This window comes from Stenella coeruleoalba (genome assembly GCF_951394435.1).
Source record: "Stenella coeruleoalba genome assembly, chromosome: 1".
Taxonomy (NCBI): domain Eukaryota; kingdom Metazoa; phylum Chordata; class Mammalia; order Artiodactyla; family Delphinidae; genus Stenella; species Stenella coeruleoalba.
Window position 1 is genome coordinate 19,572,897 of NC_137169.1, and position 22,429 is coordinate 19,595,325.

Below are 22,429 nucleotides of genomic sequence, written 5' to 3' on the forward strand. Positions count from 1 at the left end.
TGGCTCTGAAAAGGGTCACTTCCCCAAAACCCAGAGTATCTCCTAAACCTAATCCTATCTCCCAACGATTTTCCCCGGGAGGGGATGTCTGGTAATCTGGAGACATTTTTGGTTGTCACAACTGGAGGAAAGAAGGGGATGCAGATAAACACCCTACAGCGCACAGGACTGCTCCCCCCCCAAAAAAACAGAATTATCTGGCCCCAAATGTCAGTAGTGCTTAGGCTGAGAAACCCTACCTTAATGCAAACGGGAAAAAAAGGTCAAGTCTCAGAAGAGGATCACCGCGCTGGGACCCTCTGGGTCGCCCAAGTAGCCCGCTTCCCGAGAACGACCCCGCCACTCACGCAGGCGAAGCTACGGCGAGGACGGGGCCAGGCTCTGAGAAAATAAACGGGACTTTAAAACCTCTATTAGTGCTGTGGGGCCGCGAACCCGGACCTACCTTTTGCACCACACGGGACCCAGGCCTGAGATAACTGTGTGAGCGACCCCAGCAATAGAAACTTTACCACCTCACTGAAGACGGATACAGAGCCCCAACAAACGCCTTCTTTCGAAAGCTTAGGAGAAAGCAACTTCCCACACCTACCCTGCAATGCCGGACCCACGTACCACTTCCGACGTTCACATGTGAACTGAGCGCTGCGGAAAGTCCCCACAGCTGGCGCCCGGAGCATGCGCAGAGACGTCGGCGCGGTGGGCGTGGCTCTCTCTGGCCCTCCCTCAGCGAGTCCTACTCTCTCCCCGCACCGCTCCCTCCGCCCCTTCTCCGCATGCGCCACCGAGCTCCTGGGGCGGTGCTGCTCAATCCGGGTATCCGGCGGCCTGTGGCAGTTTTGTTTTCTTGGCTGGAACTGGGAAAGTGAGGTGGCCCGGCGCGGCGCGACACCGGGCTCTGAACCGACTGCACGCGCGGGGCTGGACGTAAGTGCCAGGCAGGAGTGGGGGAAGGGGAGGAACTGCCGCAGGCCGGATGAGGCCGGGACCTAGGAGTGTCTGCCCGGCTGATGCTGCCTGAGTCGTTGGGTCCACCCTCTGGGAAGCTGCAGGCTCAGGCTGTGTCTTGCTGGCCACTTCCTGGCCACTTCCTGCTGACTCGTGTCCGGCCGGCGGCGGGAGAGGATGACCGTCTCCGCAGTCCGGCCAGCGCCCTCCCCGACACGTCACAGGATCCCTGAAACTCAGCATGCCCCCCTACTTTAGAGCTGCAGAAACTGACACCCCGGAAGGAGTGTAAGCCGGCTGGTTCCCTGGGCGAGGGAGATGGACGAGCCACAAGAGCTAGAACTAGTTTCCACATCTTCCCAGTCGCAGGCCACTCTCTACACCTCAGATTCCCAGAATCTGGAGGGCGGAGTTTGGGCACGAGTTGTGCGGGTAATAAACCAAAGAAAAACAGATTCGGGGCGGCGTCATTGGGGTGAACCGAAAACAACATACTGGCTTGCCGTTCCTCCCAGGGAAGAATAAAACGAGTGAATTTTCAAAATTGGACTTGTCCTAAAGGCATATTAGCACTGGGTATAATCACGGTTTTAAATTTAATTTTTATAAGGGAGTTTCCAACTGGATTCATTGCTTTTTTCTAGGATATGTTTTTGAACAACCATGGTTGCTGGCTACAGAGTAGCTTCATGGACAGGTTAAGATTCACTGTAGGAGTTTGGATGTTTGCTTGATTATTAACAATTTACACTTAATGCAGGCTTTTTCATATTCTGAAATAGAGATCCTATGGATGTGTATCAGACCAGGTTTGTATGGCCCAGCTCTAAGGAATGTTTTATGTAAGTGTCGTCTATGGTAACTTATCCATGGTAATATAGCAGTGCGTTTTCTTTCTTTCTTTCCTTTCTTACCTTCCTTCTTTCTTTAATTTCTTCCTTCCTTTCTTTTTTTTTTTCTTTCTTTTTTTATGGTCTGAATTAATATTGACTTCAATTTTGTGCTTTCTTTTGGCTGGAAAACATGTTAGTGTCAGAGATAGAGCTTACTAAAATGAAATGGGTGTTCTTTACATAGAAATGACGCCAACGGACAGACATGGAGAAGGAAAAAACAATGAAGTGAAGGGACGTGAGGCGGGTGCAGTGTTTAATTTCTTAATCTGAGTGTGAAGAAACATGTTCTATGACAAAATGTGTAAATTGTTAAGAGAAATATTTTTCATCTGAGTCCATGCTTTAACTCAGAACCAAAGTTTTATCACTTGTCTCTGCTATGCTAGTGCTGCTGGACTGTAAATATCTAAGTCACATAATAACTTAGTTTGGAATTAATAATCAGTATAAAATTTTTTCAATATTGGGATGCCCGCTTTTGTTTACATTGCTTAAAATATACCAAAACCATCTTTTAAATTAAAAAAAAAGAAACTTAAATGAGTCCACATTTTGTTTTCCAAAGTTATGTGGAAATTCATCAAAACCTAAATCAAATATTCTGAAGTATATGTAGCCAGATAAAGTATTTGTAACTTCGCTTTTATTAAATTATTCCTAAACTGTTAATTATTTTCTAGAAACATAAGTCAGCTTAGAAGCAAGTCAATAGAAGTACTTTAGTTGGTTTTGTTTGTTTGTTTTTTCAAGTGACCTGAAAAAAATGTCTGGATTTCTAGAAGGCTTGAGATGCTCAGAATGCATTGATTGGGGGGAAAAGCGCAATACTATTGCTTCCATTGCTGCTGGTATCCTAGTAAGTGTCCTTGATAATTTGGGCCTTCATTATTTTGGTGTGTTTGTTTTTTATGTATTTAAAGCTCTGTGTGATGTCTTTAAGTAAGTGCTATTTATTTTATCTTTGCTACTGAATTTTTAAAAATAAATGTTGATATTTTGTTTTATTTATGAGAGGGTTTAGTTATTCCATCTAAAGAGTTGACATTATGGCTTGAAATTTGATTAGATTATTTTACTTTAACTGCATGAAAAAATTGTATAGTAAGACAGTATATTTTATACACTTACTCATAGCATGGATTATGCTTCCTCTTAATGAGTACATTAAGTTACTAAGAAGTGTTTAAGAAACAGTCAGGTCAAAACCATTCAAGAGATATGATTGCATTTCTCCATGATCCAGCATTAACTTTCTTCTCAATCTCATTAGAAAATAGAAAGAAAGAACTCATAAAAATATATTGCTTAGAAGTAATTTATAGTATAAAATTCTTATTTACATTACAGATCCTTCAAGGTATCTGATATTTGTTTTGTCTTCTAATGTTGTCATATGCTCTAAACAGTGAATTTTAAACAAACAAAACTCTAAATATATCCTCTTTGCCTAGTCTCTGACAGTTATAATCTATGAAAAATAATTATCCTTTATTTTTCCAAAGTAATGTCAAAATATAAAACTACTATAGAAATTCTCTTAAAAAAAAGCTTTGAATTTTAATCTATGAAGAAAATATCTTGAATGCATTGAGCTATGGGTGAAAAGAAACAGTGAAAGAGTACTTGCACTAGCTAGTAAAAAAGTCATTAATGGAGTATGGATCTGTCTGTAACCTGATAAAAATAATTTGATTAGCCTAAAATAGGTATTTTAAAATGATTCCCTGAAGATGGCAATTCTGAGAGCGAACTAGGTCAGGATTGCAAGTGGGGATAGAGAAGGGGGTTACTTTCCAAACCTTCTAAGCTACTTGTCAGTATTTGCTTAATATCATCTTATTGTAAGTTTCTGCTCAGGTGATTAAAAAATATTTGTGCAGTTTTAATGTTTTTTCATTATATGTTTGCCCTTGATAGTGTCCAGAACCAAATGCAATTAAAATAAATTATAATTTGGTATTTAAATTGAATTTAGCATAATCTCTGAAACCATCTGTAGACTGCACTATAGTTCATCAAAAGGGAAAGCAGTACTGCATAGCCATTGTTTATTTCACAACACCAAGAGGCTAGCTAAAATTCTATCAATGATAATTATTCCCTATATTATTTTGAATACTTTTTTTTTCATTTTCAATAATATCTTCCTGGAGGCTTATCATATATCGGCAACAGGCCACTCCTCCTGTCAGCTGGAGGCTGAATCACTTTTTTCCTTTCTCCTGCCGTGAAAGATTGTAACTTCTAGTTCACAAAATTAGATTACAGACTTTAATATGACAACATAAAATAATGACTAAAGTAGACTTAGAAAAGAAGTGTTAATAAATAATAATTGCTGTGGGACTTTAGGGTATGTAATCTTTCATCAGCTATTAAGCCATGTACTAATTATATGCAAGAAACTGCTGGAACATTTAAGAAAATTTTGGACTTTATTAGAAAGGATCTGTTCACTTAGATTCTTTGCTTGATTTCTTGCTTTCTTTGCTGGAAAGCAAGATTCCTTGCATTCTTTTTATCCAGTAAGATATGAAATAACTGTAATTTCTCCTTTTTGTGGTTTGTTTGTTTTAGTTTTTTACAGGCTGGTGGATTATCATAGATGCAGCTGTCATTTATCCCAGTATGGACGAGTTCAACCACTCCTACCATGCCTGTGGTGTTATAGCAACCATAGCCTTCCTAATGTAAGTGTCATTGTTAGTGACATGACTTACAGATTGTCACAAAAGAAAAATGTTTTACATACAGTTGAGTAGAGTTAAATTTTTTAAGTGTTAACCAAATTAACATATGGGACATGGTTTAAAAGTGAAATCATAGGGCTTCCCTGGTGGCGCAGTGGTTGAGAGTCCGCCTGCCGATGCAGGGGACACGGGTTCGTGCCCCGGTCCAGGAAGATCCCACATGCTGCGGAGTGGCTGGGCCCGTTAGCCATGGCCGCTGAGCCTGCGTGTCCGGAGCCTGTGCTCCGCAACGGGAGAGGCCACAACAGTGAGAGGCCCACGTACCGCAACAACGACAACAAAAAAAGTCAAATCATAGAGAAGGACTGTTGAAGAAAAGCAGGAGACTTCTTTTCTTCCTTCCACCTCTCCTCTCCCACTTCTGTCTCCCAGCTTCTGTCAGCTATCCTTTTATTTCTAGGCTGTCAGTGTTTATAACTTTACTTTCACGTCAGAAACCATATACTTTGTCTAAGAGTTTGTTTATTCATTCATCCAACAAATATTTATTAAGCTTTTATATTCCCAGGCTCTGCTCTAGGTACAGTAAATACAGTATGTAAAACAGGAAAATCCATGCCTTTATGGAATTTATACCTTAATGAGTGAGGCAGATTGTAACTAAAGAGAAATAAATTAAATATATAGCATGTAAGATAATGATAAGTGCTAGAGAGAAAAAGCAGAGGTGGGGATATGAGATGTCAGCAGAAGGTGCAGAAATTTTAAATAGAGTCAAGGAAGGCCTTATTGGAAGGTGATTTTTAAGTACAGATTTGAAGAAGTGAAGGACCCGGTCATGGAGATACGTAGGAGAGGATCATTCCAGACAGACGGAAGAGCAAGCACAAAGGCTGTATGGCAAGGGGACCAGCATGGCTGGAGTAAAGGGTCAAGGTCATAAAAGCCAGAGAAGACTGCGGAACTGTCCAGACTGAGGAGACTAAAGAGATAGGAGAACAAAATGTCCCTCATGGTTCTGGACCGGATCCTTTTACTATTTAGAGCATTATTGGGACAACCGGGAAACTTGGATGAGGTGTGATGGTTAACTAATGGGAATGGATCATTGTTAATTTCCCGATCTTGATGGTTGTATTGTTCGGTAGAACTGTCTCATTTATAGGAAATACATACAAATTTCTGGGGTTATGGGTCATCGTGTTGGCAAGTTTCAAATGTTTCAGGAAAACAGATTTATTTGAACTATACTTGGGACTTTTCTATAAGTTAGAGATATGTATAAAATCGGTAATACCAGAGAACAAAAAGGTTGTTCATTCGAGGATGTGCCTAGTGGTGAAAACTGACGAGGCAGGGTCATGGCTGTCCCACAGAGAGCTGTGAAGTGTATTCAGGTGGCTCAGCAAGGAAAAAGCAGAGCCAACAGCCACTAGCCCAAGAACATCTGCATTGATTAAAAATATGAAACTTGGTTTAAAATGTATTTATTTTATGTACCAAATAACTTACAAGAGATCACTGAAAATAATTAAGAGTATTTTGATCATTCTTTTTAAAACTTAGATTTGAATGAATAAATTAAGACTTTATGTTGTTGTGAAAAAATTAGGGTTCATGTATTCAGCACCTACTATGTGCCAATCCCTGTGCTAGGCACTGAGACTAAAAGTGAGAAATAAGATAGACACAGCCCCTGTGCCTTTCTAGCAGTAGACACTCACACATACACAGTTAAATGGAGACACACACACACACACACACATATATAGTTTTCTAACTTCTTAACTTGATGTCTTGTGAACAGTTTCCCATGATATTTTAAAATTTTCAGAGGATACTTCTAAAGAAAGCAAGGCTATCTCAATTTAGTATTCTGTGAAAGTCAGCAAAAGACTTCTTATGTCTGGAACGTGTAACAGGGATTGAGAAAACAAGATTTTACCACTTGGACCTCTTCATGTTGAGTATGTCTGATGTGTACAAATGGAAAACTAGATAGGACCAAGCTAAAGATCCTTCCAACCTTAGCAAGATATAATTTTGAGAATTTCACTCTCAAATTTTAACAAGCATCAGAATCACCTGAAGGATTTGTTAAAATTCAGATTGCTGGGGCCCATACCCAGAGTTTCTGCTTCAGTAAATTTGGGGTGGAGCCGGGGAATTTTCTTTCTAAAGAATTCCCCGGTGATGCTGATTCTGCTGGTCTGGGGACTGTGGCCACTGCTTTACAGGATATCTGGTTGAGGGGATTTGCCTAAGGTGTATAAACCCATTACTCAAGACTTATGAAGACTTACCTTAAATTTGCAGAACTCTAGTTTATTGTACCTGGTAATTTGATGTCATGGATAATTTCCTGTTAAGAGTCAGAGACCCTGATCTCTTGGTTTTATTGTATTCACACAGGATTAATGCAGTATCGAATGGACAAGTGCGAGGTGATAGTTACAGTGAAGGTTGCCTGGGTCAAACAGGTAAATAGGTGCAAACAACATCTTACTATACACCCTTAAAATGAGAATTATGCATGGAAGGGCCACTTGTCTGCCTCCTTCAGATCAGAGATAGGTTATAGGTTCCAAGGAGAGGTCATAGGTTCCAAGGCCTAAGGTAAAAGTCGCATTTGATCAAAGATTGCCGAATAGTATTTTTAAATATATGCACAGTTTTGAATATATAACCCTGTGCAATAATATGTGGATGTAAATGTATACAGAGTACAGTAAAGAACAGTATATAATAAAGAATACATGTGCAAAATAGAATTTCTGCTACTTGAGGCTGTACCGGGACTTCCCTGATGGTCCAGTGGTTAAGACTTGGCGCTCCCAATGCAGGGGGCCTGGCTTGGATCCCTGGTCAGGGAACTAGAGCCCACATGCCGCAACTAAAGATCCTGCACGTTGCAACAAAGATCCCACACACAGCAATGCAGATTCCGCGTGCCGCAACTAAGACCCAGCGCAGCCAAATTAATTAATTAATTGTTATTATTTTTTTAAGAAGCTATACCATATAAATTATTTTCTTCCCTTTTTTGCCAACCTTACTTGATTGAATTAGCATTTTGAAATAGCTTAGAGTCATAGTTTTTTCGTGTGTTTTAAAATACACAACATAAAATTTACCATCTTAACTATTTTTAAGTGTACAGTTCAGTAGTAGGTGCATTCATTTTTGTTGTGCAACTCTTTTAATCTTGCAAAACTGAATAGAATAATAGAATTTTAGCGCTTAGATTCACCCAGGCCTGCCCTGCTCAACTAAGGAATTCATATCCCCTGAACCCCATGGCCACGTACCCAAGGTGGGCAGAATACAGGATACGTGTAGCACAGCTTCCTATAGGGTGCAATTTAGTCAGGGATTTGAGAGGACGGATATTTATTGAGCAGTTTAAATGGTGAAATATTATCTCCATACAAAAATAAACCTGGATATAGGCAAATTTCAGGTGACTTTTTTTTTCTTTCCCTAATGAAACAGGAGAAACTGCAGTAGTCAGCTCTGGTCTATGCTTTCAGACTCTCCTTTGGTTCACTCTCTTTGTAGATCAACTTAAGTAGAAAAGATACAGAAATACCGGCATACCACAACCTTCTAAACTCTAAACAAAGAGATGAGCGTTAGCAGTTAGTGTTGGTGATAATAAGCCAATAATAGCTTGAGCTAAGACCAGATAGAGTATGGCAATCATGTCCATAAATAAAATTTGTCAGCTAGCCCAGCTTTGGGGGTCCCGAGCTAGTTGTATTTGTTTTAGTATCTCATCTATGAGTAACAGCTTATTTCAGAACTATTTTATGTTTTGGGTATGAAATCAGAAATTTATAACATTCTATTTGCTGTGCTTTATTGAGCAGGGCAGTGTTTTTATTAAAATGTATTTGTGCTAATTAAACAAACTCATCTCAGTATTCATTTTAGGCCATCTAATGACTCCATTTATTTCATATCAAATCTTCAGAAATATTGTATAATGTGAGTTATAAGTTGGTTGTCTTTCTCTGTTAACATAATTTTAATGCAGCTTAGTCCTAAGTGCCAGCCACACTAAATTTGAATTTGCTTTGCTGCCTGACTTGCCTGAAAGGGAAATACGGTAGTGTTTAGGTTCACATATCACTGAATATGAATTTTTTGTTAAGTATGCCTATGTTATTGTTTGAAAGTTCTCTTGGAGGGCTTTAAACTTTGGAGCACAATTGCTAAAAATACTTGGAGAATGAGCTTCTAAATATGGTGAAACATATTTCATGAGATTTCTATGGGAAGGGAGAGTAAAGTTTTTCTTAGTGTCATAGTTGGGGAAAGTAAGCATAGGCGCTTAGAATATACAGACCAACCAACCAACAGGAAAAGCGCCAACGTCCACACTGATGATACTCAGCACATTTTTCACTGTTCTTGCTTTAGACTTTAATGGCAACTACACATTCTTTTCCTCTGTGGGTTTTTGTCTTCTCTTTGAAAAGTTAATTGAACTGACTGCTGCCATTTGAGAAACAATTCTGGTAAAATATTATTTTCCTTAAGGTGCTCGCATTTGGCTGTTCATTGGTTTCATGTTGGCCTTCGGCTCTCTGATCGCATCTATGTGGATTCTTTTTGGAGGGTATGTTGCTAAAGGTAAGAGAAAACGCAGTTTTTATTTTACTTCAATGGAATACTGAAATTTTGTGTTAAAGTTGGTTTGTTTTAGAATAAAGCTTTCTTCATACTAACAAGGCATTTGTGCCTGGGAACTCTCCTCCCCCATCTGTATTTGTTTTGTTTGTTTGCTATGTTTTTAGTGTGCCTTTCTTCTGTATTTTCTAATCTAGAGCCTGGAAGGAATGGGACACAGCTCTATACCTTGTTTCTCTTTGGCTTCCAAAAACCTCAAAAGCAGAGCACATATGTTGTCCAGCTACTTGGCAAGTTTTGACTTGCTGAATAATATCCAGGCAAAGCTCTAACATCCTAGAATTGAAATTTATTGAGCTAAAGCTCCCTGATAATATGATAGCATCTTCTTTTAGACAGAAAAGCAAATTAACATTTAAGGCGTATCTGCTATATAAGGCCAGTTTAAGGCAGGCTAGGAAAAGACCTGCTTTGGGGTCCCTGGCTGAAATTTTGCCTTGAGGGACCCCAGAAAAACATGAAATCCATTTAATGTTCTGAGTAAAATTGACGATGCTTATCATAGTAAAAATATAATATTAATGATTTGCCAAACTAGACCAGCAGAGATCTAAGCTAGCTCATATTTTAACATTTTATTTCTTTGAATAAAATGTAATTCTTGGATTGAAATCATTGGTTTTCTGATTTTTTATTAAAATTGTTTTAATCTTACAGATAGGAATGATAGGCAATTTTAAATATTTATATTTTTTCTTTTATTTAATTTATTATAAAACCATGTTACTAAAAATGTAGAAAAGAAAGAAAAAACTATAATAATCTTTCTACTCTTAAATATTTTGGTATATTTCCTTTGGTATCTTGCGTTTTTTAAGTAGTTATAATCATAGTATAAATATAATGTTGAACCTAGCCTTTTGCATTTAACATGATATCATAAATAGTTTTCTTGCTGCTATAAAATCTATCACCATCATATTTTAGAAACAAAAATGTTACTTTTTTATCATGTGAAGTGCATAATTCTTTCTCATTGTAGAAAATTGAGAATATAAAAGAGCTCAGGGCTTCCCTGGTGGCGCAGTGGTTGAGAGTCCGCCTGCCGATGCAGGGGACGCGGGTTCGTGCCCCGGTCCGGGAGGATCCCGCGTGCCGCGGAGCGGCTGGGCCCGTGGGCTGTGGCCGCTGAGCCTGCGCGTTCAGGGCCTGTGCTCCGCAGCGGGAGAGGCCGCAGCGGTGAGAGGCCCGCGTACCACCAAAAAAAAAAAAAAAAAATCTCAAAGAGGAAACTAAAATTACTGATAATTCTTCCTTCCTAGATACAACTATTAATACAGAGCCCCTTTTTGTAGGAATGTGTTCATCTCATAGACTTTTAAGTTATTTTCCTAAAGGCTTCTGAAGCCAGGTTATGCTTTGAGAATTATTAGCAGCAGATCTGGAATTTTATAAAGTTGCCTTTATATAGGATCTTTATGAGTCATTCTAGTGTCAATAGTTGTTTAATGTGGAATATTTAATGTGGCCTTCTAGTAGAGAAGGCCTGTACAAACCAGTGGCTATGGTAATCAGATTAATTTAAAACTATTATGACAAAAAGTTGCTCTTCATCTATTCATCATGCCTCAGTTTGTCAATTAGGCAGTGATGATTAACAGTTCCAATAGTAGAAATTTATGAGAATTTCAACTCAGTCGAGGATAAAATGGGGACAAAATTGTCCTCTGGCAGTCTTGCCCATCTTAGTTAGGGGCAGCTTTCTCCATCCAGGTGTTTAAGCCCAAAACCTGGGTGGTTAAGGCCTGTCAAGGATGACACCTCTTTCTCTCACATCCCACACACCCCAGTCGATCAGCAAATCCTGTTGATTCTGCTATTTAAAAAAGTGGTCTTGCATCTGACCACTTTTTACCTTCTCCATGGCTCCCACCCTGGTTCAATCCATTATAGTCTGTGGCCTGATTTCTTAAAATAGCCGCCTCACTGGTTTCTGTTTCTCCCCTTCCTCCCTTTAGTCTACTGTCGGCACAGCAACCAGCAGGATCCTATTGAAATGTGTCAGCTCAGGTCACTTTTCTGCTCAAAACCCTCCAATGGCTTTTCCTCTCACCCAGAGTGAAAAATCAAAGTCCTCACCATTACTGCAAGGCTCTAGAGGATCTGCACCTCCCAGCCTGCCTGCCCCTCGTACTTCTCTGATCTGTCTCCTGCTTTTCTCTCTTTGGCCCACGTGACCAGTCCTCTAATGTACCAGACCACTCCCACCCCAGGGCTTTTGCACTTGTTGTTCTGCTGCTTCTGCATGGCTCCTGCCCCCACTTCCTTCTTCGTGTCCTTATGCCAGTGTCACCTTCTCATGTGGTTTTTCTGGCCACCTGTATAAAATATCATCATTCACTACATTTCTTATACCTTTCCTGCTTTTTCTCCTTATTTATTCTTGGTATTCTCTAGCTCCGTGAAGGCAGACACTTTGCCTGTTTTATGTACTGCAGTATCCTCAGCACGTTGAACAGTGCTGGCACGTAATATGTACTCAGTATTTGTTAAATAAATGAAGGAGGCTACCAGCGCTACACTCTGTCGTATGTATTATGTCATTTAATGCCCACACCAACCATAGTTACCAGAAAGATCAATTATGTTAGGCAGGAAAACATATTCACCAGTTTATCAGAAACAATGTGTTGAGATCATAAACCTCTAAATGTTACAATTACTTTTACAGAAAAAGCCATAGTATACCCTGGAATTGCTGTCTTTTTCCAAAATGCCTTCATCTTTTTTGGGTAAGTTTGTTTTGCATTCTTCATCCTATCTTTTTTTTAAATTATGGTTTATTTTATGTCATTTACTATATTTAGTTGCTTAATTTCCCCGTCTAATGCCCCTTCCCCATGTTAGTGTCATAAAATACGAAGAACGAGACTGAGAAAGATATTTGTACTATGTGGGTTGGCTTGCTGCCCACCTTGGGAACATACATCGATTTTTTAAATCGCCACCACCTCCCCTTTAATGAAGAACTGTGATTTGTGTAGATTTAGTTACATAACACTGGCACTGTTCATTTAAAATCTGTATCTCTAACAGTTGCTTTTAATGAAAGCCTGCTTAAAATCATTTCTTCTTAAAATTTTGTTTCTGAATGCATTTTATGGTTCTTACTATCCTTGGTGTCACAAGAATTTGGGACATTTGAGGGGTAGAGGAAAAGCCCTGACCTTTTTTTATCCTTCTGATGCAATGACAAATTAAAAGATTGCTAAGACCTTAATACTTTTATCACTAGTCTTTTCTAATGTTCATTCTTTCCTGGACACTTAGGGCCTGCTCTTTCCCCTATCCCTGGCCCCCCACTCAACCCCTCCCCCCCAAAACAACAACAACAACAAAAACTTCTCTTTATCCTGTGTATCAGGAGTTCTTAACTTCCTTTCCATGGGTAGGCTGCTAAAGATTGGAAACCACCAGGTATTTCTGTATGCAAGACATTGGTTTTTCTGCTTGTTTCTGGGAAGAGAGTCTGTGGCTTTCATCAGATTTTCAAAGATGTCCTTAATCCAAAAAAGGTTTTAAAAAAAACCTTTATATTCTGTATCTTCTTTATATGCTGTATATTCTAGGACAGTCTATTCTAGGACTTTTCCTTCCCTGTCCCTTCCCACCCACCTCCTAAAAGGAAATAGATGCCCCATATCTACTTGAACCACTCATGAAATGCTAACAGTTGCCCTTTAATAATAGTCAGCAGTTGGTATTCACACTTTTTCCATTCTACCACAAAGCATTTTTGCAATTTTATAAAATCAGTTTAGAAATAAGAAAAATGTGAACTTACATGTGGCAAGATCCACAGCCTCTTTGGGGCATACCTTGCATCTTGAAACTAGTGGAAAAAACCCAAAGGGTTTTTTAAAAATGTTAGGCCAGGGCTTCCCTGGTGGCGCAGTGGTTGAGAGTCCGCCTGCCGATGCAGGGGACACGGGTTCGTGCCCCAGTCCGGGAATATCCCGCATGCCGCGGAGCAGCTGGGCCCCTGAGCCATGGCTACTGAGCCTGCGCGTCCGGAGCCTGTGCTCCGCAACGGGAGAGGCCACAGCAGTGAGAGGCCCGCGTACCACAAAAAAAAAAAAAGGCCATTGATTTTTGTGCAGAAAATAATAATGACCAAAGTTTATTGAGCACTTTTTATGGGCGAGGCATCATCTTAGTGTTACATGTGTGCTCTCAGTTAATCCCCAACACAACTCGGAAGGTGGCTCCATTATTGTCACCATTTTATATGTGAGAAACAAGCACAGAGCTCATGTTTGAGATCAAGGGGCTGAAATTCAGGCTATCTGACTTCAAAGTTCAGTCTCCAGCTACTATGAGGGTGAAATTTGAAATTTGGAATGAATTTAATTGACATTTTCTCCTTTTGCTGAATCTTCAACCAGTTACTTAGTATAACACTGTACTCGAAAAATACAAAGTGAACAAACCTCACTCCGCAGGTTATGCAAATTTGGTAAATATGGGTAAGTTTGTTATTTTATAGGGTAATGTAGCATGTGTTTATGAGAGGGACAGTGTTGATATTTATGATTTCTTTTCCTTTCAAGCTGCAATGCTAAGGCTTGGGCATCTTTAAAGGGGCCAGGCACCCTGAGCTCACTACTCCAGTATCTCCACAGGGTTAGAGGTGCTCGGGGGAATTCAGTGCCCCACAACTTCAGCCAAAGGAAGGCAGTGTAACAGGGTCAGAGGCAGGGGTTAGAAAAGCTTCAGGATGGAGTGGTAGGGAGGGGGAGGGGATTTACGAGAACCAGCCAAGGAAGGGCAGAGGTAGAGGATAAAGTAAGTTCCACCTTGAGATGCTGGTTTTGGCAGAGAAGTTACTCTGTCACAGCAGGGAGGAACCAGAGTATTGAGAGAAGATTTGTGGGAAACTTGTATCTTTTCCAATGAGGGAAGAAACATGTTAAGTTCATATAGTAGTTAGCACATTTCACAAAACCTTGGAAACCGATCAATGACTTGTCATTGTCTCAAATTAGTTATAATAAATTACTTTTCTATGCAATGAGTTTGGTTAATTTCTCATTTATTACTATTCTATCTATTAAGTCTAAAAACTAATTTGGTTTTGTGAAAATACTGTAAGCAAATCGAAATTAAATTCAACTAATAGACACTATTGTTAGAATAGTTGTAGCAGATTGCCTACCATTTTGATTTATAACAGAACAATTCTCAGCAACACTTAGAAATTACTGTTTCAGAAACAGATGTCAGTACCAAAGGTGACCATCTGACAATGTAGGAGGGACTGGCTCTTGCCCAAGAAACTATTGAGATTATAGTTTACATCTGGTGACTAGTGTGCTGAAGTTACCACATCTCTTTTAAGCTCTCTGGAGAGTAGGGTCCCTAATACCCAACTTTGGTTTTTCTTTTTTTGCAGCAGTAGGTTTGATATTACCTGGAAGAGCAGAGATCAAATCACTTTTTGGAGGTTTATGAAATCCTTTATAAAGAGAAATTCATATACCTTCCAAGAGAGGGTATAGATGACTTTCTGGTTGCACTTTTTTTTTTTTTCCTGGTTGCATTTTTGTTTTCATCAAAAAACACTCAGGTGTTTACCTTTATAAAGGCCTATGAAACCTGTTTTTTTTAAATTTTTTGGCCGTGCTGCTAGGCTTGTGGGATCTTAGTTCCCCCACCAGGGATCGAACCTGGGCCCCCTGCAGTGGTAGCGCAGAGTCCTAACCACTGGAGCGCCAGGGAATTCCCTATGAAACCTGTTTTAAATCAACCATTTTGATTGAGGGTTTAACCTTGAGTATACACTGGAGATTGGAAAACAGATATGAAAACCAGCAGATGTCATTGAAGCGTCCACTCCTCTCTTCATTTCTCCCTTGCACTTACTGCCCACATCCAAGCCCTGATGATGAGTCTGCTTCTGAATTGTCTTAAACCTGTTCTCTTTTTGTCTATTTCCATTGTTATGTTTGGTCGTCCTTATCCCTTCCTGAGCACTTCACATCCTTGACTGATACCTCTCTTGGATCCAGTTTTCCTATGTCATGTTTCCTTTTAAAACAAAGCTCTAAGCTTGTCATGTCCTGTTTTAAAATTTTTCAAAACTCGGAGCTGTCTACAGAAGAGGTCACCACTAATGACCATCCAACCAAATTCTGCCCACAATTCTGTTTTACTTAACCTATACAGTATTTTTTGTTTTATTGAGCTGACATTTAAATATCAAGAGATTTCATCAAAAATTGGAATTTGGGGCCTTTCTTGAAAAACTAGAGGATCTGACAACGCTGGGCCCTGCTCAGCAACAATCCACTGGAGTTAAAGTTGTTTCTTTTAATGGGGGACGCATCTCTGCATAATCCCATCTCATGCATTGCCTGGGCCCGAGTACCAGCTGCCCCTTTAGTAGATCACAGGCTGGTGCCTGCCCCCTTGACTCATCTAAGGCACCGAAGGCCCCTGTGGGCAATTTGCCACCCTGGTCAGTTGGCTTACCAAATCCGGCCACTGCTGTTCCTCATCCTCCTTGATTCTTAAACTATACTCGCCATATTGGACTCTCCGCTGCTTTACTACACCACAGATAATTATATTGAGATATATATATGTGTGTGTGTATACATATGCATATAATTCCACTCTGCCCTCTTAAACTGAAGCCTTGAAGACAACTATAGATACTTCCCAAACTAAAACCTAGAGTGTAAGCTCTGTGAGGGCATTTCCTGACACATCCATCTCCTGGGCTTGTCCTGAGGCCCCATGGTCTTGTATTCCTCTTTGCCTTTTGATCTACTTTTCCTTTTCCTCTCCCTGAAACATCTTCCTTCATCATCCCACTAGCTCCTGTTCCTCCCAACCTCCCATTCAAACTCCTGCTTATCCTTCAAAACTCATCTAATATTACTTCCTCTGTAAATCCTTTTCTAACATATTCAGGCAAAATAAATTCCCATATGTTCTCTGCTCCCTTAACATGTGATATATATGTGTCTCCCCACCCCCACCCCCTATACTACCACATTGTGTCATCAAGAACATGAGCAACTTGAAAGCAGGGACTGTATCTTTACTTTTATAGCCCTAGCTTCTAGCACCTAGCACCTCGACTTAAAAAAGCTTGTTGGCCGGGGGAAAATGGCAGCAGCCGTGTGGCTGACAGGGTCTTGGTGCTCTGGCCGGGTGTCAGGCCTTTGCCTCTGAGGTGGGAGAGCCGAGTTCAGGACATTGGTCCACCAGAGATCTCCCAGCTCCACATAATATCAAACGGTGAGAGGTTTCCCAGAGATCTCCATCTCAACGCTAAGACCCAGCTCCACTCAAGGACCAGCAAGCTACAGTGCTGGACATTCCATGGCAAACAACTAGCAAGACAGGAACACAAACCCACCCATTAGTAGAGAGGCTGCCTAAAATCATAATAAGGTCACAGACACCCCAAAACACACCACTGGACGTGGTGCTGCCCACCAGAAAGACAAGATCCAGCCTCATCCACCAGAACACAGGCACCAGTCCCCTCCACCAGGAAGCCTACACAACCACTGAACCAACCTTAGCCACTGGGGGCAGAGACCAAAAACAACAGGAACTACAAACCTGCAGCCTGCAAAAAGGAGACCCCAAACACAGTAAGTTAAACAAAATGAGAAGACAGAGAAACACACAGCAAATGAAGGAGCAAGGTAAAAACCCATAAGACCAAACAAATGAAGAGGAAATAGTCAGTCTACCTGAGAAAGTATTCAGAGCAATGATAGTAAAGATGATCCAAAATCTTGGAAATACAATGGAGAAAATACAAGAAATGTTTAACAAGGACCTAGAAGAACTACAGAGCAAACAAACAGTGATGAACAACACAAGAAATGAAATTAAAAATACTCTAGAAGGAATCAGTAGAATAACTGAGGCAGAAGAATGGTTAAGTGACCTGGAAGATAAAATAGTGGAAATAACTACCACAGAGCAGAATAAAGAAAAAAGAATGAAAAGAATTGAAGACAGTCTCAGAGACCTCTGGGACAACATTAAACACACCAACATTCAAATTACGGAGGTCCCAGAAGAAGAAGAGAAAAAGAAAGGGACTGAGAAAATATTTGAAGAGATTATAGTTGAAAACTTCCCTAGTATGGGAAAGGAAATAGTTAAGTCCAGGAAGCACAGAGAGTCCCATACAGGATAAATCCAAGGAGAAACACACTGACACATAGTAATCAAATATCAAAAATTAAATACAAAGAAAAAATACTAAAAGCAGCAAGGGAAGAATAACATACAAGGGAATCCCCATAAGGTTAACAGCTGATCTTTCAGCAGAAACTCTGCAAGCCAGAAGGGAGTGGCAGGACATATTTAATGTGATGAAAGGGAAAAAACTACAACCAAGATTACTCTACCCAGCAAGGATCTCATTCAGATTCGACGGAGAAATTAAAACCTTTACAGACAAGCAAAAGCTAAGAGAATTCAGCACCACCAAACCAGCTTTACAACAAATGCTAAAGGATCTTCTCTAGGCAGGAAACACAAGAGAAGGAAAAGACCTACAATAACAAACCCAAATCAATTAAGAAAATGGTAATAGGAACATACATATCGATAACTACCTTAAATGTAAATGGATTAAAAGCTCCAGCCAAAAGACATAGACTGGCTGAATGGATAACAAAAACAAGACCCGTATATATGCTGTCTACAAGAGACCCACTTCAGACCTAGGGACACATACAGATTGAAAGTGAGGGGATGGAAAAAGATACTCCATGCAAATGGAAATCGAAAGAAAGCTGGAGTAGCAATTCTCATACTAGACAAAATAGACTTTAAAGACAATTACAAGAGACAAAGAAGGACACTACATAATGACCAAGGGATCAATCCAAGAAGAAGATGTAACAATTGTAAATATTTATGCACCCAACATAGGAGCACCTCAATACATAAGGCAAATGCTAACAGCCATAAAAGGGGAAATCGACAGTTACACAATCATAGTAGGGGACTTTAACACCCCACTTTCACCAATGGACAGATCATCCAAAATGAAAATAAATAAGGAAACACAAGATTTAAATGATACTTTAAACAAGATGGATTTAATTGATATTTATAGGATATTACATCCAAGAACAACAGAATACACTTTTCTCAAGTGCTCATGGAATATTCTCCAGGATAGACCATGTCTTGGGTCACAAATCAAGCCTTGGTAAATTTAAGAAAATTGAAATTGTATCAAGTATCTTTTCTGACCACAACGCTATGAGACTAGATATCAATTACAGGAAAAAATCTATAAAAAATACAAACACATGGAGTGTAAGCAGTACACTACTAAATAACCAAGAGATCTCTGAAGAAATCAAAGAGGAAATCAAAAAATACCTAGAAACAAATGACAATGAAAACACGACAACCTGGGCTTCCCTGGTGGCGCAGTGGTTGAGAGTCCGCCTGCGGATGCAGGGGACACGGGTTCGTGCCCTGATCCGGGAAGATCCCACATGCAGCGGAGTGGCTGGGCCCATGAGCCATGGCTGCTGAGCCTGCACATCCGGAGCCTGTGCTCCGCAGCAGGAGAGGCCACAACAGTGAGAGGCCCACGTACCGCAAAAAAACAAACAAACAGAAAAACATGACAACCCAAAACTTATGGGATGCAGCAAAAGCAGTTCTAAGAGGGAAGTTTATAGCAACACAATCCTACCTCAAGAAACAAGAAACATCTCAATTAAACAACCTAACCTTATACTTAAAGCAATTAGAGAAAGAAGAACAAAAAACCCCCAAAGTTAGCAGAATGAAAGAAATCATAAAGATCAGATCAGAAATAAATGAAAAAGAAATGAAGGAAACAATAGCAAAGATCAATGAAACTAAAAGCTGGTTCTTTGAGAAGATACACAAAATTGATAAACCATTAGCCAGACTCATCAAGAAGAAAAGGGAAAAGACAAATCAATAGAATTAGAAATGAAAAAGGAGAAGTAACAACTGACACTGCAGAAATACACAGGATCATGAGCGATTACTACAAGCAACTCTATGCCAATAAAATGGACAACCTGGAAGAAATGGACAAATTCTTAGAAAAGCACAACCTTCCGATACTGAACCAGGAAGAAATAGAAAATATAAACAGACCAATCACAAACACTAAAATTGAAATTGCCATTTAAAATCTTCCAACAAACAAAAACCCAGGACCAGATGGCTTCACAGGCGAATTCTATCAAACATTTAGAGAAGAGCTAACACCTATCCTTCTCAAACTCTTCCAAAATATAGCAGAGGGAGGAACACTCCCAAACTCATTTTATGAGGCCACTATCACCCTGATACCAAAACCAGACAAAGATGTCACAAAGAAAGAAAACTACAGGCCAGTATCACTGATGAACATAGATGCAAAAATCCTCAAAAAAATATTTCTCCATAGAAGATATACAGACTGTCAATAAACACATGAAAGGATGCTGAACATGACTAATTATCAGAGAAATGCAAATCAAAACTACAATGAGGTATCACCTCACACCAGTCAGAATGGCCATCATCACAAAATCTACAAACAATGTTGGAGAGGCTGTGGAGAAAAGGGAACCCTCTTGCACTGTTGGTGGGAATGTAAATTGATACAGCCACTATAGAGAACAGTATGGAGGTTCCTTAAAAAACTAAAAATAGAACTACCATATGACCCAGCAATTCCGCTACTGGGCATATACCCTGAGAAACCATAATTCAAAAAGATACATGTACAATAATGTTCATTGCAGCACTATTTGCAATAGCCAGGACATGGAAGCAACCTAAGTGTCCATCAACAGATGAATGGATAAAGAAGATGTGGCACATATTACAATGGAATATTACTCAGCCATAAAATGAAACGAAATTGAGTTGTTTGTAGTGAGGTGGATGGACCTAGAGACTGTCATACAGAGTGAAGTAAGTCAGAAAGAGAAAGACAAATACCGTATGCTAACATATATATACATGGAATCTAAAAAAAAAAAAAAAATGGTTCTGAAGAACCTAGGGGCAGGACAGGAATAAAGACTCAGATGTAGAGAATGGACTTGAGGATCTGGAGAGGGGGAAGGGTAAGTTGGGGCAAAGTGAGAGAGTGGCATGGACATATATACACTACCAAATGTGAAACAGATAGCTAGTGGGAAGCAACCACATAGCACAGGGAGATCAGCTCGGTGCTTTGTGATGACCTAGAGGGGTGGGATAGGGAGGGTGGGAGGGAGACGCAGGAGGGAGGGGATATGGGGATATATGTATATGTATAGCTGATTCACTTTTTTTATAAAGCAGAAACTAACACACCATTGTAAAGCAATTATACTCCAATAAAGATGTTAAAAGAAAAAAAGGCTTGTTGAATGAATTAGATAAAATCAGACATATAATGGTTACATGCTAAACATTGGTTAACTTTTTAGGAGGGACATATGTCTCCACACTTAGAAGTTAAGGATGCAGGGAAGCTAGTGGTAAATAGCACAGCTGAGCACAGTGAAAGAATTTACTACCTTAGAATGATCAGTTTCTGTTCTGATACATCCCATGAGTTTTTTCCATACAACTCATCAATTATTCTTTATTGTTAGTTTCCCACGATTCTAAATCTCACACAGTCTTTCTTTTACCAAACTCAGCTAGTCATATGATGTTTCTTATTTTATTCACAGAGGACTCATTTTTAAGTTTGGCCGCACTGAAGACTTGTGGCAGTGAAAACATCTGATTTATTACTGCAGAGAAGTCCTGCATGGGTTTGGTTTTTATTTTCACTGCTCACTCCCAGTCTTTTGTAATGCCATTTTCTAAACTTCTTTCTGAGTGTAGTCTCAACTTAAATTTGTATAATACTAAAATCATGAGAACTCCCTATTTAAACAACAACAGCAAAATCTATTGTGGTATGCATTTGATTAACTTGTAAAATGTTAAAAATATTTCATATGAGAAATTTTTATTATGTTTTATCATGGTATAATTTGTAAAAATAAAAATAAATCACAAAAGAAATTATGGAAGCATCTTATATGAGTATTTGTCATATCCAAGGTGCAAAACTGCAGTTAAAGTTCTCTGAAGATTTAATGTGTTTATTTAAATGTGGCCTCTTCTGTGTCAAATGTTAAATGAAATATAAACATATTGTTGTTTTTAAAAAACTATACAGTGGTCAGAATTATTTCTCAGTATACTTTATGTTTGGTTTATATGGTTTTGCCAAAAATTCTGTAAATATTTCAGTGTAAGTAACCATTGAGCATCTCCCAAGGGATGAGTGAACATGTTGAAAGAGAGTAGCCCCACAATCCTGCCTCCAGTCTCCTCAAAAGTGTCCCTTCAGTGGTAGTGATGGGGGGGGGAAGGGGGTGAGTAATAACTCAGCTGTGATACCTGGTCCTGGTGGGACGCTGACAATCACTCCACAGCCACCATGGAAGGAAAGAGGAAGAGGATAGGGACTTGACACTGGTCTTTACTCACATGACTAATTCTGTTGTCGGTTTGATAATAAATTGGATTCCGTTTCATTGTATCTCTGTACTGAACCACTAAGCTCAAGATAGACCAGCAGGGTCAGTTATAATGACAAATGTTAACTACTGGGAATTCGTAGTCTGTTCCTCTTTGGAATTCTGTTATCCCCCAGGCTCCCCACTTCGGCAAAATGGGATTTTTTTTTTTCTTTAATAAACTAGCTAACTGTGGGATACATATTCTTCAGAACTAAAGCTTGAAATGTTTTCTTTCATAAAACTTGCTACAATTAGCCATTCATTAAATGCCAAATATCACTTAGATTTAAATTGTGGTCCTTTTTTTTAGTATTTATTTATTTTTATTTGTTTATTTATTATTTATATTTTTAATTTATTATTTATTTAATTTAGTTTATTATTTATTTAATTAATTTAATTTATTATTTATTTATTTAGCTGCATCTTCGTTGCGGCACGCGGGATCTTCATTGCAGTGCGCGAGCTCTCTAGTTGAGGCACGCGAGCTCAGTAGTTGTGGTGCACGGGCTTAGTTACCCCGTGGCATGTGGGATCTTCCCTGACCAGGGATCGAACCCTCGTCCCCCGCATTGGAAGGCGGATTCTTTACCACTGGACCACCAGGGAAGTCCCAGTGGTCCCCTTTCTATGTCAGCCATCGTTTTCTCCCAGTGTGTACAATTTGACTGTTGCC

The 22,429-nt window shown here is 39.6% G+C and overlaps 1 protein-coding gene across 3 annotated transcripts; it reads left to right on the forward strand.

The window, feature by feature from the left end:
* Nucleotides 1–726: 726 nt before the first annotated feature.
* TMEM50A (transmembrane protein 50A) lies at nucleotides 727–22,378 on the forward strand. 3 transcript variants are annotated; one of them, XM_079943298.1, is made up of 7 exons: nucleotides 727–927; nucleotides 2,595–2,700; nucleotides 4,422–4,534; nucleotides 6,947–7,014; nucleotides 9,077–9,169; nucleotides 11,898–11,958; nucleotides 20,911–22,374. In XM_079943298.1, exons 2-7 carry the CDS (start codon nucleotides 2,608–2,610, stop codon nucleotides 20,954–20,956), a joined length of 474 nt encoding a protein of 157 aa, XP_079799424.1. In that variant the 5' UTR covers nucleotides 727–927; nucleotides 2,595–2,607; the 3' UTR covers nucleotides 20,957–22,374. The 3 variants fall into 3 exon arrangements, with proteins under 3 accessions (XP_079799424.1, XP_079799423.1, XP_079799425.1); XM_079943297.1 differs by lacking the exon at nucleotides 727–927 and adding an exon at nucleotides 963–1,236 and having other exon boundaries at nucleotides 20,911–22,378; XM_079943299.1 differs by lacking the exon at nucleotides 727–927 and adding an exon at nucleotides 1,403–1,524 and having other exon boundaries at nucleotides 20,911–22,377.
* Nucleotides 22,379–22,429: the final 51 nt, after the last annotated feature.

Excerpts from the sequence above, each read along its gene's own strand:
- TMEM50A (XM_079943297.1), top strand. The coding sequence starts at position 1,190 with ATGCCCCCCTACTTTAGAGCTGCAGAAACTGACACCCCGGAAGGAGT. Across the intron at positions 2,701-4,421 it reads CCATTGCTGCTGGTATCCTA|TTTTTTACAGGCTGGTGGAT; the intron begins GTAAGTGTCCTT and ends TGTTTGTTTTAG. Across the intron at positions 7,015-9,076 it reads AGGTTGCCTGGGTCAAACAG|GTGCTCGCATTTGGCTGTTC; the intron begins GTAAATAGGTGC and ends ATTTTCCTTAAG.